The 17,503-nt window shown below is 48.5% G+C and overlaps 1 protein-coding gene across 1 annotated transcript; it reads left to right on the top strand.

The window, feature by feature from the left end:
- Nucleotides 1-527: 527 nt before the first annotated feature.
- On the top strand, nucleotides 528-16,727 carry LOC121359505 (DEP domain-containing mTOR-interacting protein-like). The gene is made up of 9 exons (XM_041478488.1): nucleotides 528-659; nucleotides 6,837-7,015; nucleotides 10,513-10,636; nucleotides 11,835-12,013; nucleotides 12,585-12,770; nucleotides 13,127-13,267; nucleotides 13,560-13,630; nucleotides 15,249-15,353; nucleotides 16,497-16,727. The coding sequence occupies exons 1-9, from the start codon at nucleotides 574-576 to the stop codon at nucleotides 16,620-16,622; spliced, it is 1,197 nt and encodes a 398-aa protein (XP_041334422.1). The 5' UTR covers nucleotides 528-573; the 3' UTR covers nucleotides 16,623-16,727.
- The last annotated feature ends 776 nt before the right edge of the window (nucleotides 16,728-17,503 follow it).

Here is a 17,503-nt window from a genome sequence, read left to right as displayed (position 1 = left end):
GTGTAAGGAAGGAACCGCTTTGTCCATCTTTGGCTCATCCTCCAGCCCGTGAGTGGTGACACAGATTGTTCCTACATAAAGAGAAAAACCCTTTGCAATTTAAACCATCACAAACATTCATTAAAAGAACATCCCTCCATATTTCCAAACATAGCGAAGAAATGACTCCCCAAACTCACCCATTCCTTTATTTGCAGCCTTCCCTGTTAGTCCATCCTTGGAATAGCGTCTAAAAGACCACATTGCTTCTCTGGGAGAAACCGGGATGTCATCCCCCGGCAGAGGGGACACCGTCCCAGGCTGCAGGGAGCACGGCGCTCACCTCCGTGCTCGGATTGCAGCCGGGCTGGGATTGCAGCTGGGATTGCAGCCGGGCTGGGATTGCAGCTGGGATTGCAGCCGGGCTGGGATTGCAGCCGGCTCCTCCTCCGGACCTGCCGGGAGGGAGGGACCGGCGTGGGGCCGGAGCCGGCGCTGCGGGCCGCCTCACCTGCCCCGTGCCGTGCTCCTCTGCGGCCAAAGCGGGGCCGGCAGCATCTCCCGGCCGGCACATGGGGAGCCCGGCAGCGCGGCATGGAGAGCCTGGGCAGCAGCCTGAAGAAGAAAGCCACGGAGCAGCACTACAGGGCTGAGGTGATGATTGCCGGAGAGCAGCTGAGGTAGGAGGTCCTGGGGGGTCCTCCTGCCCCCGGGGCTCTGGGCTGAATCCCGTTAGCAGCAGGCTCAGAGCTTTACCCTTGAGAGGGCTCTTCCCCCTCTGCAGTGCCTGCTGATCCTTCCTTCACCCACCAGAGTGCTGAGCCAGCTCCTCTTCTGTTCTGCCTCGTCCTGCTGCTCCTCTCTGGCGTCTCCCACCCTTCACCCCCAGGTACCAGGGCACTGATGGGTCAGTTTAGATGGCAGCAGATTTTTTTGTCCCTTTCCACCTTCCCCGAAGCACAGAGAGTGAAGTGGTGGCACTGAGCAGCGCCCACAAGGTCCCTGACCCTGGCTGGGTGAGGACAGCAGCACTTCTGGGGATGCTTTCGGGGTGACTTGGAAGGGCATTCCACGAGTGCCACGTGCCTGAACTGGATCTTCCCTTTCCTGAAAGTCTCTTTTGGGAACTTCTGCTGGTTTGTAGTCCCAGTCCTTCAGCAGCTTCTGAGGGTTTTCTTCTTATGAGGACAGAAATCCTTTCTCCTATGCAATGTGTGGCTGAGAAAATGTGTTCCTTGTGTATGTGGAGTCAGAACCCCCTCCTTGCTTCAAAGCATCTGACTGTGGGCTTTTCTAGCTCTAGAGCAGTTTGCTTGTTTGTATCTGGAGCTGTTCTGGTTTGTTATGAAATGTGGGTGGAAAATAGGAAATATATCCTTGATAATGTAAATAGTCCAGAGCCTGAGTGTGCTATCATCAGATCCCTAAAATTAGCTTGGTGTAGGTTTGTCCATTCTTAGTGAGCATTGTTAGCTTTAGCTTTATTATTTGTACCGTATCAAGGATTGATAATTTCCAGCTAAGGATTGGGGCCCCATCTTAAACTTACAGCCAAGGGACAGAGCAGATTTATTCATATTTATATTTCCAGTAACTTATCTGGAGTGACTGAGGTTTAAGTTGAGCCCCATAGCCTGGGCCAAAGGAAGGGGTCAGGTATTGAGAGAGAAAATAAAATACTCAAGCTGTGTGTTAAAACTGTGTTCCCTGTGTGGGGTGGTGATGTGACTTCCCCATGCCTGTTGCAGGACAGGAGCAGATCAGAGCCTGGACCATTTGGTGGTTGTGACTCTAAGCATGAGAAGGGGATAGAGGAAATTTGTTTGTGAACAGGACTCTTCGAGTACACTGCACACTGGGCTAAAGTTGAATAGAAACCCCAAAGTTTATGTAGTTTGGGGACATCCATCTTTTTTTTTTTTTTTTTTTTTCCCATAGGTGCAGTTTCCTGGTTTGGGGAGCTCCCAAAATCTGAGAGTTCACAGTGAGGGAGAGGAGGGTCCTTTTGCTGGGACTGGGCACACAGCAGTTGCATCCTTCTGCTTTGGTCTGGGCAGGAGTCTGTTCCAGGTGCACAAGGATGGGAAGGAGCTGTTGGTGTAAAACCTGGGGAGGAGGCTGAGGAGATGGACACCAGCCTGGAGTTTGGCTGCTCCTTCCACTGAGCCTCTGGCTGGAAGGAGAATTGAGTGAGGCAGAAACACACAGAGTTGGAATTTCTCCCTTGTGAAAGCCTGGCAGGTCAGGAGTTAGTGGCATGGATTTCCTGGATAGCCAGTGGAGAGCAACAGGGAAACTGAGGCAGAGAGGCTGGGTGATGTGTGAGACAACAGCAGATGGACAGGGATAAATGTCCACGTTGTCCTCCCCTGCTTTTCCCAGATGTGGAATACAGAGGCGTGGAAAGGAGCCTTGCAGCTGCCCTGACTCAGTAAACCTCCATCAGCAAATAACGCTGCTGTATCCACACGAAACATCAAACATTTGTTTTTCCCTGCTCCCCGCTTCCTGCCCTGCCTCCCCACTACTACATTAAATCAAACAAACCTTTGCTCCATCTTTACAGTTCTTTGGCTTCCCAGCAAGTTTGCAAATGCCTCAGAGTTTGGTTTGGCCAGAGGGGTGAGTCTGTTCAGTGTCAGGATGTGTTTCCCAGCCAGGAATAGCTGCACAAGTGAGGGCTGGAGGAATGCTCCCTGTGGATGGCTGGGAATGAAGTGGATCCTGAAGGAATCAGTGGGAGATTGGCCAGTGGGGTTTGGGTTTGCCTATCTGCCAGGGTCCCTCTGCTTCAACGGCTGCCTGCTCCAGGAAGGAGGAAAATATTGTGTTTTGAATCTCTCTTCACTAGAAAGACAAAAATAAAATTTTCACTGATATTTTGGCCTTGAGTCTGACAGAGCTGCTGGCTCAGGCTCGTTCCTCACGTCTGCTGTCATTCCTCTTGTGTCAGACATATAAACTTGCATGAAAATCACATCAGTTTTACTGGGCGTTGTGTATTCCTGGGTGGCATTCCGTAAGAGAGGCCCAATTAGTCACTTCTAATTGCAACAAATGGCTTATCTACACAGAGGCTCTGGAGCAGCTTCCTCGCTTTGCATTCACACCCTGCTGTAATCAGAGTTCCTCAAGTATGGACAAGCCCTGGTGCACTCTCATCTGGGTATTCCCATGGTCAAGGGAAGCAGCTGTGCTCTAATAGCTCTGCTAAGCTGCATTAATCACTCCTAAACATAAAATATACTCAGTAAATTTATATCTTGCACAGGAAAAGGGAGAGGAGAAGAAAACTTTTTTTCCTACAAAGAATAAAATTGCAATTTCTGCCACTGTCCAAAACTTTCAGAGCTGGCGAGTGTTTTATTTGGATACTCAGACTGAAGTGCTGTTAAATAAAGTGCTCATACTTTGATGCTCTGGAAATTGGGCTCGCTAGAGGTGTGTGGCTGAACGTGCCAAAATTTGTATTCTTGCCCAAAAGTCATTTGTCTGCAGGAAGTTTGGTGGTACTCTGTTGGACTTGGATCTCTTGTGGAGAGCATGACTTCCTTGAGGAATCATGGGGCACTGCTTGATGTAACAGTGAACATTATTCAAAGATGAGACTTCATGCTCAGAATGACCTTAAAAAGATAATTATTAAATTTCTAGCACTGGTGAAAGGGAGGACTGGGAAGCAGACTTGTGCTTGCTGGGATTTCTTTCTGAGATTTAAGTCTTCCTATACTTTTATTTAAATACAATGAAAATGAAACACCTCAGTACCATTTTGGGCTGTCACAGGGTGCAAAGCCTGTGTCCCCAGATGTACTGGTGCTTTTTCAGACTGGGGGTGATGCAAAATGGGCTTTGCTGAGCCCATTTTCAGCAAAATGTGCAGTGTTTGCAGCAGCTCTTTTGCCTGAATGTGCCTCTCCAGCAGCAGCTGCTTTGCAGAAATGCTCCTGTGTCTGTTGCTGCCTTTTAGTGAGCACTTTGTTGTTTTGGTGTTTTTTTTTGTTTGTTTGTTTGTTTGTTTGTTCCTGTGAAGGTAGGAACAGAAAAGATCTTTTGGAGGATGCATCTTTCCAAGGCCACTCATTTGTGCTTAGCTGCTGTGGCACTGTGAACTGGAATTAATATCCTTGAAAGATCCACCTTGTCATTTGAGATGCCCAAGGTTTGTTTACATGGGAGGTGAGGGAGAGTTTATTCCTCTTCTGTTTGGATGTCCCTTTCCACAAGGTTACCCCGAATGAATAATGATGGCTTTGTAGTGACCTTGACAAAGAAACAATTTGCTTACCCAACACAACCTACCCAAAGCAAACGCACGTGGAGGCTCTGCCTGCCAAGCCAGGAGTGTTTCATAAGAGCCCATTCTCATGTTCCAGCAAGTGTTTTATCCTGACCTTATTCTACTTTTTTTCTTTTTCCTTTTGAAGAAATAAAATGTCCACAGGGTGGATTTTGCCATCTAGAAAACTCATAATATAATATATATATATTATTATATATTTCCTTAATCTTATTTATCTGGAAGCATGATTAGAACCCGCTCATGGTTTCACCAGCTTTGTTTTTATAACATCACACAAGAGCTGTTACATCCTGTGGCTGAAGGACAAAGTTTGTCTCTTCAGGGCTGACAGGCAACAGTAAACAAGAGGAAAGTGAAAAGTCTGCAAGGACATTCCAGTCGAGCCTCTTCTGCTGCCCTGAGTCTGCAGGACAGAGGGAAAACTCATCACAAGTTTAAAACAGCCCTTAAAGGCCCAAGATGCTGCTCCAGAGGTGCTGAAATACCACTTAATTCCTGTCCTGGCAGTTGCTCCCAGTCAAATATTTTCAGAATAAATGTATTTTTTAAATTTTTTGATCTTGGGCCTTAGCAGCATTGCTTCCTAAAAATATTTTCTTTTTAAATTTTATTTATCTCCTTCAAAATATGTGCAATTTTTTTCTGTATTGTGAAACATGATCAAATAAAGGGAATAAAATAGGGGAAATATTGTTCTCCTAACCAGTTTCTATTCAGGCTTTGTGTAATTATGGTCTATGTATTATTATAGGCATGGGGGTGTGTGTGAGTGTAAATATATATACACATATATATATATATTCTTATATATAGACTCCTATATATATAGACTATACATATTCTGTATATAGACTCCTGTGGACTCTTGGTGGCAATAGAGCACTGTTAGAACATTTCTTATCTTTACCAAATACTCCTCTAAAGTGCCTTCCCACTTTTTGATTGTGAAGGAGAGAAAACATAAAATTGTCTGTGTCTTCCTCCACGGGCAGGGATCCTCTGCTTGCAGTCACTGCTGACTGTGTCTGGTTGCATTTTGACAGAGGACCATGAAACAAAGGAAGAAAAAAGACAAAAACTCTAAAAATAGCAAGGCAGCTGTCTGTGGAGTGTTCTTTCTGGGTAAAATCCATCTGCAGAGCGAGTGCTGGGTGCATGTGGGAATCAGCCTTCCAGGTAAAGAGTGAAATGCTGCATATGGACCTCAGGATTTGAGGGAGGTCTGTGCAAGGCAAGGCCAGGAGCTGGTTCTGTATGAATCTTTAGTATTTTAATTAGCAGGAAGGTCTGAAAACTTCTGTCAACTTCTCAGTATTAATTGCAACAATCAATTACTAATTATTCTTCTAACAAAACATTCGATGTTAGAAATTGTAGGAACTTAGTATTTATAAATCCTGCAATATAGGATAATCCATTATTAGCTGAGAGTTTTTTAGGACATTCAAGCTTCTTGTGAGGTACCTAAAAGTGTTGTCCAACAGGCATAACTTTTCCAAAAAGAACAAAAGAACTTGAGGCATGAAATAACAACAGGCTACAGTGTTTAATGCCCTAGTAAAATTCACTGGCCCGGGGCAAAACTGGGAATTGCGATGAATAATTTGAAAAAAAAACCATCCTGGAGTTACAGAGATGTTTAATTAATATCTCCCTTCAGAGCCTGCTGCACACACTGGACATTTTCCAGCACTGGTGTTTTGGGAACAGTCATGGCTACAGGGCAGAAGTTTGGCCCCTGGACAGATCTGCTGCCAAAGTGGGCTGGCTTTGGCTGGAGCACAGAGGAACTCTGTGCCTTGTGGCTCACTCAGTTGTTAAGGTCCTTTTGAAAGTCAAAGCTGTGCTCACCTGAGTAACCTTCCCCCATCTACCTTTCCACAGGAGCTGCAGACCAGCCATAACATGGGATTGTTGGGATAGGAGGGTTGTTTCTGGGTAAAACTCTGTCCAAATCAATCCCAGCTGGAGCCAGAAAACGCCAGGACTGTTGTCCACTGCTGCTGTGGGTTGGTGGGTACAGGGATTAGGCAGTGCTGGCATCCACCTGGCACTCTTTGCTGGGACAGGAGAAAGGAGGGCTCCTGTTACTGCTCCCACCTGGAGTTATGAGTAAGGCTCTGTCCTGGAGGCAGCTTTATTCCTGCTTTTGTGGCCATGGGGAAGGAGAACTAGACACAGAATCATGCCAAGAGACATACACGAATACAAATGTGCTATTTGTACATACAAATACATGTACTTTTTATTTTCTGAGCTTTGTCCCCTCTTCACCCTCTTTGTTTGGCTGCTGTGGGTTTTAGAGGCTTGTTTAGAATGAGAAGACACGTATGGGTCAGACTACATCTGCTCAGGCAGCCTGAGAGGTGGCAGGAGGAGAAAAGGGATGGTGGAGTCTGGCAGTGCCAAGGGGTTTGGCTGAATTGATCAGTCCCGGCTGCTTGGCACCACCCCACCACATCCAGCCTGGTCTCTCCAGGCTGGACAGATCCAGGCATCAGACCCAAACTCCCCTGCGAGCCCAGCTGTGCTCAGTGGCTGCCTTTCCCCCCAGGCTTCGTCTCCACGATGGGAAGCTGATCAAGGACCGGCGGTTCCACCTGCGCACGTACCCCAACTGCTTCGTGGCCAAGGAGCTCACGGACTGGCTCATCGAGCACAAGGAAGCGCCCGACCGCGAGACCGCCATCCGCCTCATGCAGAAGCTGATGGACCACTACATCATCCACCACGGTGTGTGGGGCTCCTGCTGCCCCCAGGGAGGGCTGTGTGTCTGCTCCCCCCGTGTGTCACTCAGCCCAGCACGCAGGAGTCCCTGTGTGCCGCCCTGCCGTGGGTGAGGGCTCCTGGAGAGGCTGGGAAGGGCTGGATGGGGCTGGGTTGGTGTGAAGTCGTGTTTCTTTGGGGGATGTGCCAGATACTCGGCACTGGTGAGGGCACACCTCGAGTGCTGTGTCCAGCTCTGGACCCTCAGTTTGGGGAGGATGTTGAGACTCTGGAGCATGTCCAGAGGAGGCAATGAGGCTGGAGAGGGGCTTGGAACACAAACCCTGTGAGGAACCACTGAGGGAGCTGGGGTTGGTTACCCTGGAGAAAAGGAGACTCAGGGGTGACCTTATCACTCTCTACAGCTCCTGAAAGGTGGCTGTGGTCAGGTGGGGTCAGTCTCTTTCTCCAGGCAGCACTGACAGAAGCAGAGGACACAGTCTCAAGCTGTGTCAAGGGAAATATAGGTTGGATATTAGGAAAAAGGTTTTTACAGAAAGAGCGATACAGTTCTGGAATGGCTGCCTGGGGAGGTGGTGGAGTCACCATCCCTGGATGTGTTTAACAAAGCCTGGATGTGGCACTTGGTTTTGTTGAGGTGTTGGGGCTGGGTTGAACTCGATGATCTTGAAGATCTCTTCCAACCTGGTCATTCAGTGAATTCTGTGAGTTTCCTGCCACTAGAGAAGGGGCTTAGGCCGTGCACTGGTAAAATAATGTCTAAAGTGTCTCCTCTTTGAAAGCAAGCTCGGTAACAGCTGACCTGTATTACTGTACCCAGGTGGTTTTTACAGCAGCTGGTCTGGCTCATGTCTGTGTCACACAGAAGTGGAAGCTGAATTATAGCACATTTCACATCTGCACCATAAGACCCCAGTACTCCTCAGTTCCTCATGCTGGGACAAATAAGGCTGTGGGGTCCACATCACTCCAAGGAAAATTTAATCTGATACCTGTGAACCTGAAGCTGGAGCAATCCTGTAGGAAAGCCTCCCTTAGGATTTGTGTGTGCTGCCATTATAAAGGTTTGTCTGTGGAAACTAATTAAAAAGAAATTTTAAAAGGAAGGAGAAAAAAAAAAAAAAAAGGAAGCATGGAGAAAATCAGCTTGATACTCAAGCCCAGCTCTTAGGAGTATTCAGGTTTTTTTCTTTTCAAAATTTCTTTGGAACTTTCAGGAGTTTTCAATTAACTCAGGTCACATACTGAGCTCTGTGCTGCAGAGCAAGGTCCAGCCCTTGGTCCTGACATAACAACAGGAAACAAGTTGTGCTTCAGATGGGCAAAAAGCAATTCCTGTCCATGTGGTTTTCAGACCCAGCCAGGAACAGAACCCCCAGACTGCCAGCAGCCCTGGAACGCCTCTGCCATGGGAGGGAAGGGCTGTGGCTGAGCTCTCCTGCTCCCTGGGCTTTGGGGCAGCAGCTGGGGCTGCCTGGAGCTGGGTGCTGCTTTGTCACACGAGGATGTAGCTGAGGAGACAGAAGCAGATGATGACCACACCAAACCAAACCCTCTCCTCCCCCCTCTTCTCTGGGGTCCAAAAATAGCTGCCTTTGACCACTGCAATGCAAACACTCCCTGTTGCCATCTGCTCCTTGTTGAGGGTAATGCCCTTTACATTAAACTGCCTTGAATAAAAATAAACTGCTGCTGGGCTTTATCACAAAAAGCTGAAGCAGGGAGTTCTCAGTTAACCATTAACACTTACACCTGATTATTTTTCCATCTCTCCAGCTGACAGTTACAAATAAATCCATTAGTTAATTAAACCTGTGCAGCACTGGGTACCAGCACTGTTTTGATCGCATATTAAGACATGTCCCTCCTGCTCCTGTGACAATTCCTGGCAGGACACAGAAATTGACTTTCCAACTTGCCTTGTGCCCATTAATTTTGCTAGTCCTGTGGAAAGAGGGCTGCCAGCACAGTGCTGGGTGCTTGGCAATTGTCTGGCTGAACTGTTTGCCCTCTTCTCCCCTGGCATCCAGATAATTATCTCATGAAGATCACTGTGCTGCCTCTTAATTGTCTGCTGTGCTTTGAGCTTTGGTTCTGTTACACACTGGAAACACATTGAGATTGGTCTTTAAATAGAAAAATTGCTTTGGTTTTCTATGGGCACGGTCCTGTAGGATTTCATGTTCTATTCCTGGTTTGGAATAGTTGCTCCTTAGAATTGTGAGGCTGCAAACTTTCACTTAAAATAGAGGTTGTTAAAACAACTTTCTCATCCTGCCCTCGTGCTTGGTGAGTCACAGGCTTTAGAGCCCTGATTGCATCTGAGACAGCTGCTCTGCTCTGCAGGAACGATGAACCCGAGATAATCTGACAGGTTTTGGCATTTTGCTGCTCACCTGAAGGGGAATGTAGTTTTGCCAGTCTGCTCGGAAGGATGAAAAAGAGTTAAAATTTTCATGAGAAGTATTTTGAATCTTTTGAACTTCACTCTAGTGGATGATGCTACTTCAGTGAGGAAATATTTGCGGTTTTTCTCTTTGACTAATTTTCTTTGCTTTCCAGGCATATTCTTTATTCTAGTTTTTGTAGTTTTTTGTTGTTTGTGTTTTTTTATTACCACTTAAATTTCTTCTTCTTGCTTCAGATGGGTGCAGCTGAAGGCAGGCTGACTTTTAAGAGCTGAACTATGATTTTTGGGTTGGGTTTTTTGGTCTTTGTTTTAGTTTTGTCGTTGTTGTTGTTTTTTACTTGTAGTCTAGGAGTCTGTTTCAGGCAGGTTTATCTCACATATTTATTTAAATATTTGGTGTCCCAAATATTTGCCTGCTAAAGGTTGCATGAACTATTAAGCCATGCATTTACAGACTGTGTGCCAGTCCCCAAGATGAATCCGAGGCTTTTCATTCAGATTTAATTATTCCAGTTGTATTGCCCCTGGCTTTGAAGGAACTTTTCTCTTGAGGTCAGTTTGCCATGCAAATGAATTGGGCAGGGTTGGCATAAAATGATGTGGAAAATTTGTGCCATTGTTTTTAGTTTCTGAGTATTTTTGATAGACAGATATGGGGGTTTGAGTGCAGTGTGGTTTTTTTACCTCTGTCCTCTAAGTCTGCTTACATGTGGCTGTAGCTTTTAAAAAAAACTTGATTGAGGCAATTCTGTTCATCCTCTTTCAGTCTAAATCAAAACATTAACACTTAAATGAAAAAAAAAAAAAAGAGTCCTGCTTTTTCTAATGAATATTTTAGCATCTGGAACACAATGCAGCCCCCAACTCCAGCTTTGCCAAGGTCTGTACTTTGGGATTGGCCTCTCCCAGCAGCTTCAGGTGTTCACGGGCAGGTAATTTTTGGGGACTGAGGGCTCGGATGCTGATTATTCCATGGGACGAGGGGCACAGGGAGGGACATGGCACGAAGCCCTTACAGCTTTCAGCTTGGAAACAACACCCTGCTGAGGTGAGCCCTGCGTGTCCCTGACATCCCTGCCCTGTGTCCCTCCAGTCTGTGACGAGCACTCGGATTACAAGGATGCCAAGCTGCTCTACCGCTTCCGCAAGGACGACGGGACCTTCCCCCTCAGCAAGGACGTGAAGGTGTTCCTGCGAGGGCAGAGCCTTTATGAGAAGTACGTGAGTCCTCCCTGGCCCTGGGGCACTGGGGCTGTGCCCTGCTGGCTGTGCTGGCTGCTGGTGCCCTGCAGCTGGGAGCCCCAGCTCCTGCTGGCTCTGCTTTTCCTTCTCTGCGCTCCCTGCTGTCCCGCTGGGAAATGCTGCTTCCTGAGCCCTGCCACAGCTGCAGGACAGCCAGGGCATGGGACTGGAGTTTTACTATGGACTCATGGATGCTTCCAAGGGCTCCAGCCCACGTGCAGGATCTGGGATCTGCTGCAGGGAAGTGCAGTCTGAGTGCTCCTGGGATGAGCACATCCAGTGGCCATTCCCAGCACTCTTCCAGCCTCCTCGTGTGAGCTGCTTCCACCAGCTGTATTAGGACTTTTGTCCCACCCAAATCAGCAAGGTATGGGACCTTCAGGACCCTCGTGGGCCTGGGTGAGTGCCCCTTTCTTAGCCTATTAGCCTATTTAGGCTATTCATGGCTTAAATTAGTCTATTTCTTAGCCTAATTTGCAAAATTGTAATGGAAAAGGTTTTTCCCAGAGAGGAGAAAAAACTCCTTCCACCTCCAAGTGTTTAATTTTCGTTGTGTCGATTGTTTCTGGTTCTAAATCCAAGCCATCTTTCCAGAGTTTAACCCTAGCCCACTCTCGGGACCAGTTTCCTTTAAGAGCCTCTTCACAGCTTCACATCCTCCCCCTCTGGCAGTGAGAGTCACAAAAAGGAGAGTCCTCCATCCGGCCGGGTGGTGCTTTTGGGCGTGTCCCTGCCCCTTTGCCAGATGTGCATCCCTTGTGCTTTGCTCGTGGGATGGGGAGAGCATCCCGGTGCTGATGGCTGAGCCGGCTGCACCCTCTCGTGGAGACGCTGGATTTCGCTCTCCCACGCTGCCTGCTGACCGAAACCCAGCTTGTCCTTGCATCGGCACTGTCTGCCGTGTGTTACCCACACTCAGTCTCTTGCTTGGCTTTCCCTGCGGTCTTTAGCTGAGCTCACAGCCCGCCCGGTTTTGCTGGAGCTGCTGGAGATTTACAAAGGCGCCCGACTGCAGCTCCGCGTTCCTCCCTCCCTTCCCGCTGCTCCCTGGCAGGAATGTTCTGGCTGCAATGCTTTGCCCACTTCCCTCGGCCTTGTTTCACCCGGCTGGGATCCCCTGGGACTGGCAGGGATGTTTGGCATCACGGGAGCCTTGTCCCACCTCTGTGCCAGGCTGGTGAGCGTGGAAGAGTCAATCCTGAAGGTGAGGGAGGAGAACTCGGTGAAGTACCAGAGGACTTTCCTGGGCTCTGAGATGATCGACTGGCTCGTTCAGGAGGGAGAGGTGGAGAACAGGCAGGAAGCAGTGGAGCTGGGCCGGGCACTGCTGGAGCACGGGATCATTCAGCATGGTGAGCCAGGGCTGGGAAGCAAGGGATGAGCGTGGCTGTGGAGGAACAAACCCCCATTCATGACATGCAACAAGAGCTGGTCAAGTGCCCACTTGGAGATGGCAATGGAGCCTTTGAGTTCTATGTTTGGAGCTGGTGACCTTTGAAACTGGAGCAATCTTTACCATCCGCAAAGGCTTTGAGATGAAACCTGAGCTCTTGCTCTTCAGTTCTTCAAAGCCACCGGCCACAGGGCTGGGCTGCGCCCCTGGGTTTGGAGGGCTGGGGCGTGAGGATGTCATGTTTAGCTCCTCTTGCCTGGAGATCAAATCCATCTGCTATAATTAAACTTCCAATTCGGAAGGCAGGGAGTCCTCTGAGTGTCTTGGGACAGGGAGGGCTGTGCCACTGAGTGCACCCCTGGGAGATGGCACCTCTAGGAGGGTGGCCCTGCTGTTCCTCCCTCCCTGCAGGCAGAAAAGCTGCAGTAGGGCACAGGGGCATTAAAAGCAATTCATGAGGGTCCCTCAGGATATTTGTTATATCTTTTTCCACCCCCTCAGCCTCTCCCTCCTGCCCTGTTCTCTCCTAGTCTCCAATCGGCATCACTTCTTTGACAGTGACATCCTCTACCACTTCTGGATCAACTTCCGCCGGCGCCGGCGGCTCACGGAGCTGCTCAATGAGAACTCCTCCCGTGCCCTCTCCGAGAGCCCTGACAGCCCCTTCTGCCTCCGCAAGCTCAACCCAGAGCCAGGCAACACCAGCTTCCTCTCTGGTAACTGGATGTGAAAGCAAGGATTAATTACCAGAGGAGCCAGGGATGAGGGTGTCGCTCCAGCAGAGTTTGAGAGGTTCCTCTGGGCATCCCATGAAGTGAACACCCGTGCCACTGGTTTGTGGTGGGTGTCACAATGCACTGACAGTCTCTAGCACAGCCCCCTGTCCCAGGAAAATAACTCAGCTTAGCATCAGATCAGCTCTTGATCTTTCTTTGAAGCTGGTTTTACTCTTTCTAAGTTCAAATACTTCCGTGCACACATAGCTTTCAAGTGTAGGTCAGGTTTGGGGGGAAGTTTGTTATTTTAAACTACTTTGTTTTTACACAGAAAAATTTTTATGTGCCTCTTTCAGTCCAGACCAACAAGGAGATCAAAGTTGTCTCAGCAGTTCGAAGGAGCAGCATCACTTCCCTCTCTGGAAACTCCAACACCTACTTCAGTGCTCCTCCTACCTTGGTATTCCCTCCTGTGGCTGAGTGCAACCCCAAATCAGGTCTGGGCTTCTGCATTGCCTGTTGTTATATGGGAGACATCTACTCCCTCAGGGCATGGGCTCAAGCCCAGGCCCAAACCCATCAAACCCCTCAGCCTCACCTCTGCATCTTGACTTGAAAAGTTGTGCTTGTGTTTGGAAAACCCCTGAGATGAGCACAAAGGTTTCTGTATGCAGGACCTGTGGTTCTAACATCTGTTTTCCAGCCCAGGGTGATCCCAGGGCTGCCTTGTTATGCACTTTCCTGTACAAACCCCTTGATTCTGATGGAATCTGTCACCTTCTGCTCTAGTGTTAAAGAGACCTGTCACCACTGAGGAGCTGCTGTCCCCTGGGGCCCCCTATGTCAAGAAAACGCTGACTGTGAGTGACCATTGGGAGTGGCATTGCTAATCCAGCAGTACCCAGCTCCCTGCCTGCTCTTTGGTGGCTTTCTGTTGGCTGCTCTGACCTCTCTGTGCTAAAGCTTTGACTGCTTGTCACATCATCATGGCTTTTTGTTGGTGACTCTCTAGGGGTCGATGTCTTCACACTTTCTTGTGGGTGGAAATGTGCTCAGCCCCTCTGAGAGCTTAATGTATATCCATGAGGTAGATCAGGGGAAAAAAAGTGTTTTCTGGCCAGAAAAAATCTCCCATTTTGGAGTTTTTTTGCCATTGGTCAGGCCCTGGCACAGGGTGCCCAGAGAAGCTGTGGCTGCCCCTGGATCCCTGGAAGTGTCCAAGGGCAGAGTGCACAGGGCTTGGAGCAACCTGGGGCAGTGGAAGGTGTCCCTGCTCATGGCAGGGGGTGGAACAAGGTGATCTTTAAGGTCCTTTCCAATCCAACCCATTCTGATATTCTGTGGTTTCTGTCCCATCCAGCTCCATGCAAGCTGTAGAATCAGTAAGTCTTGTGACATTCACCCTCTGTCACACCCTTTATGCACAGCTTTATGCATCTTTCAGGTCCCTCTGCAGATCAGGGGTGTTGAGTTGATCCATCAGCATCTGATGGAGCTGCACTGGGTGGAGGGAGCATCCTAGGGCCATTCTTGCATTCCTTATGTTGGGCTTTTTACATGGACAAATCTCCAGGATGCTGCAGACAACTCGAATTTGGGGCTTTTGCTTTTTAAACTATTTCTGAAGCTGTAGGACTGCTCAAGTCCACTGGTGGGTGGAAATACTGCAAGGCAGCTCCTGCCCTGTGGATCCTATTGCACTTGGCTATTTTTGTGTCTCACCCCTCCACTGCCCACCTCTGAAAGGGGCAGTCTCACAGAGAGCAGTGCAGGAAGCATGAGGGCTGCCTTGCCATGCTGGTTTGGCACCAGGAAATGTGGATCAGGTTCCCAAATTAAGTGTGCTGTACAAAGTGGTGGGAAGGAGCAAGAAAAATCAAGCTGGTGATTGGCATGGCACGTCTGAGGACGTGCTGTTCATTCTCCTCCTCAACGCTCTTGCCCTGCCCTTCAACTCTGCCAGCCTGGGCCTTTCATGGCTCATTTCCTCCTGCTTAGCTCTGCAGTTGCTGTTATTTATTTATATGGGCCATGTGCAAAGTGCCTTGGGAATTCCTTTTCTCTTTTGGGCACTTCAGAGGGCCGCAGTACCACAGCGAACTGCTCTGCAGGCTGACACCAGAGTGGCAAGGCAAGAGCAGCCCCTTCCACCCAGGAAATGCTCTGCTGTGCCAAGGAAAAGGCACAGCGTGTGTGTGCCCTGGGAATGTTCTCAAGTGTGCTCGAGGTGCATGCCTTGCACTTCAGCTTGATGCTGCCTGTGATTCTGCTTCCTGCACAGGCTGACAGGGAATTAATCAGAAATTAGCTTTGCAGCTTTGCAGGGAGCAATTAATCAGTTCTGCATCTCACTTGGTGTCTTTTCTGTCCTGCCCATAACAGGTCAGGATCATGAGCTCTCTGTCTCTCTAGGAACTGTTGCATCTCCTCTCTCCAGCCCATTCCTTGGTTTTTAAACCCCTTTTGTTTTCCTTGCAGATTGTGGGGGATGCAGTGGGCTGGGGGTTTGTGGTTCGAGGGGGAAGACCTTGCCACATCCAGGCAGTGGATCCAGGAGGACCTGCTGCTGCTGCAGGGATGAAGGTACTTCTTACTCATGGAGAATAAACAGGATTTGTGTCCTGTTCGAGTTTTTTGGGCTGAACACATCCTCCAGGATAGTCCCACCTCCTCCCTGGGGATCAGACTGATGGAATGGGCACATGGAGCTCTGGGTGAGATGGAGGGAGGGATGTGCTCTGCAGGCAGGGTGCCCTGTGTGTGCTGGCAGAGTGCAGGATTTGCCTTTTCCAGGGCAGCACAGGGGCTGTGGGCAGCTAAAACTCAAAAAACTCTGTCAAAAGTAAACCATCCCTGTGCCAGACATTGGAAACTGTCAGAATGGTTTGAGCTACTAAAAACAGAACACAGAATTCCCAGTTCAGTTCCAGTGACTTCATATAACTCCAGGGAGGCAGGGAAGGAGCAGAGCTGTGTCCTGAATCACAGTTCCTGAAATGCTCAGCTCCTGAGTATTTTGTTTTCCTGCTATTAGCAATGGACTTCTCCATTGAGCTGTTTTCCATGCACACAAAACCTTAATAATATCAAATTGATGCCTTGATTTGATTCATCAAGTAAGTTCCAGTATTTACAGCTCAGGAGAAATTAACTTAGAGCTTGAAACTCACTTTAGGCCCAGGCATGTGAGTTTGGTGTGCAGTCTTAGGCATGAATGAAAGAAGTGTTGAGTTTCCCAGTTCCCTACAGAAACCCCAGCAGCGAGGGAGTAATTTCTAAAAGCTGATATAAGTCTAAAGTCAAATGAATATTTGAAACAATGGGATTTTTCAGAGGCAGAGTGTGACTCCTTGTTTGCTTCAGGCAGGATTGGAAGGGGATGGATGAATTTGTTTCATTTACTCAAGAGCCCAGTTAATTTCTACTTACCTAATCTCATTTGCTACCAAATTGCTGGATGTTAATATTGTGTTTCATTTCCATCTGTGAAATGAGCCCCTGCTCATAAATGAGTCTTTTTTTCCTCTGTTAGCTCAGAGCCCAAATCCCCTTGGTCCCATTTTTATGACACAGTGAGTGCAGCACTGTGATTATTGGTGTAGCTACAGGGTGGTGATGCTTGAGGCTTTCCAGGATTTTAACACGAGTTATTTGCATCTCAGCCCCTGGTTCCAGTTCATCCTGGGCAGGAGGGGCTGGAGGTGAGCTGTCCCTCCTCTCTTGCAGGTGTGCCAGTTTGTGTTCTCAGTGAATGGGGTGTATGTTCTGCACCTGGACTATCAGACCATCAGCAGCCTCATCATGACAGGACCACGGACTCTGGTGATGGAAGTCATGGAAGCCATTGAATGAGCCAAGGAGTCTCTTGCCACTGCTGTTTGGAAAGGCAGGGCTCTCCTCCTGGCAGGGATGGACTGTGGGGAGGGACCAAGCTCGACCACTCACTGTGATGTGTTACCCAGGCATTTTGATGTATTTTCAAATAAATACATTTGAATGGGCAAATCTTGGATTTTTATGCTCTTGAAATATTTGTCTCTACCTGCTCTTAGAGCATCTGAGCTCTTGAATCTCCTCTTTAGTGCCAGTGTGAGAATTCAGCACTTAATGAAGCTCACCTTAGAGCAAGCCCTTCACCAGCCAAGCTGTGAGGCAGGTGGCAAAGCTGGTAAGCAGCAAGAAGTTTATACCAAGTGAGTCTGTCTGAGCTGCCCTGAGCTGTCTGTGCACTCTTCCAAGAACACAACGTGCTCTCCAGATGGCCCCATAAGCTGTGCCACCGGCTCTGTCAAGAAAATAAGGAAATGAACACGGGAATGTGTGTTCCTTGTAAAGTCTAAGGCTCCTGCTACTCTCTTGGCTTAGCCACGCTCACAGCAGGGCTGGTTGCTGTTCCCAGTTGTTTCTTGAAAAGGTGACACTTCCATGATTGTGTTATTGTGCTCCCACCCCTTAATAATGCTTAATTTCATTAATCAGCTTCACCTCAGCAAGGAGGCAGGCAGAGATCCCCAACATCATAGGCTGATACCAACCTAGTGGGGAGCAGTGGGTAAAGGAGGGACCAAAACCAGAGAGTGCCCAAAAGGAAATGTGTTCTGGTCTGAATCTGGCTCTGGGAAGGAACAAAAATGAGTAAAAGCCACCAAAATCCAGTCCCCTGTCCCCCGTTGCTTGCAGGATGTCTGTATTTGCAGCCAGTGCAAAATATTCATTGCAAACTATCCTGAAAG

The sequence above is a fragment of the Pyrgilauda ruficollis genome, unplaced genomic scaffold (assembly GCF_017590135.1).
Source record: "Pyrgilauda ruficollis isolate IOZ18807 unplaced genomic scaffold, ASM1759013v1 scaffold45, whole genome shotgun sequence".
NCBI lineage: Eukaryota > Metazoa > Chordata > Aves > Passeriformes > Passeridae > Pyrgilauda > Pyrgilauda ruficollis.
The sequence above is the reverse complement of the archived record's forward strand: the minus strand, read 5'-3'. Positions and strand labels throughout refer to the sequence as shown.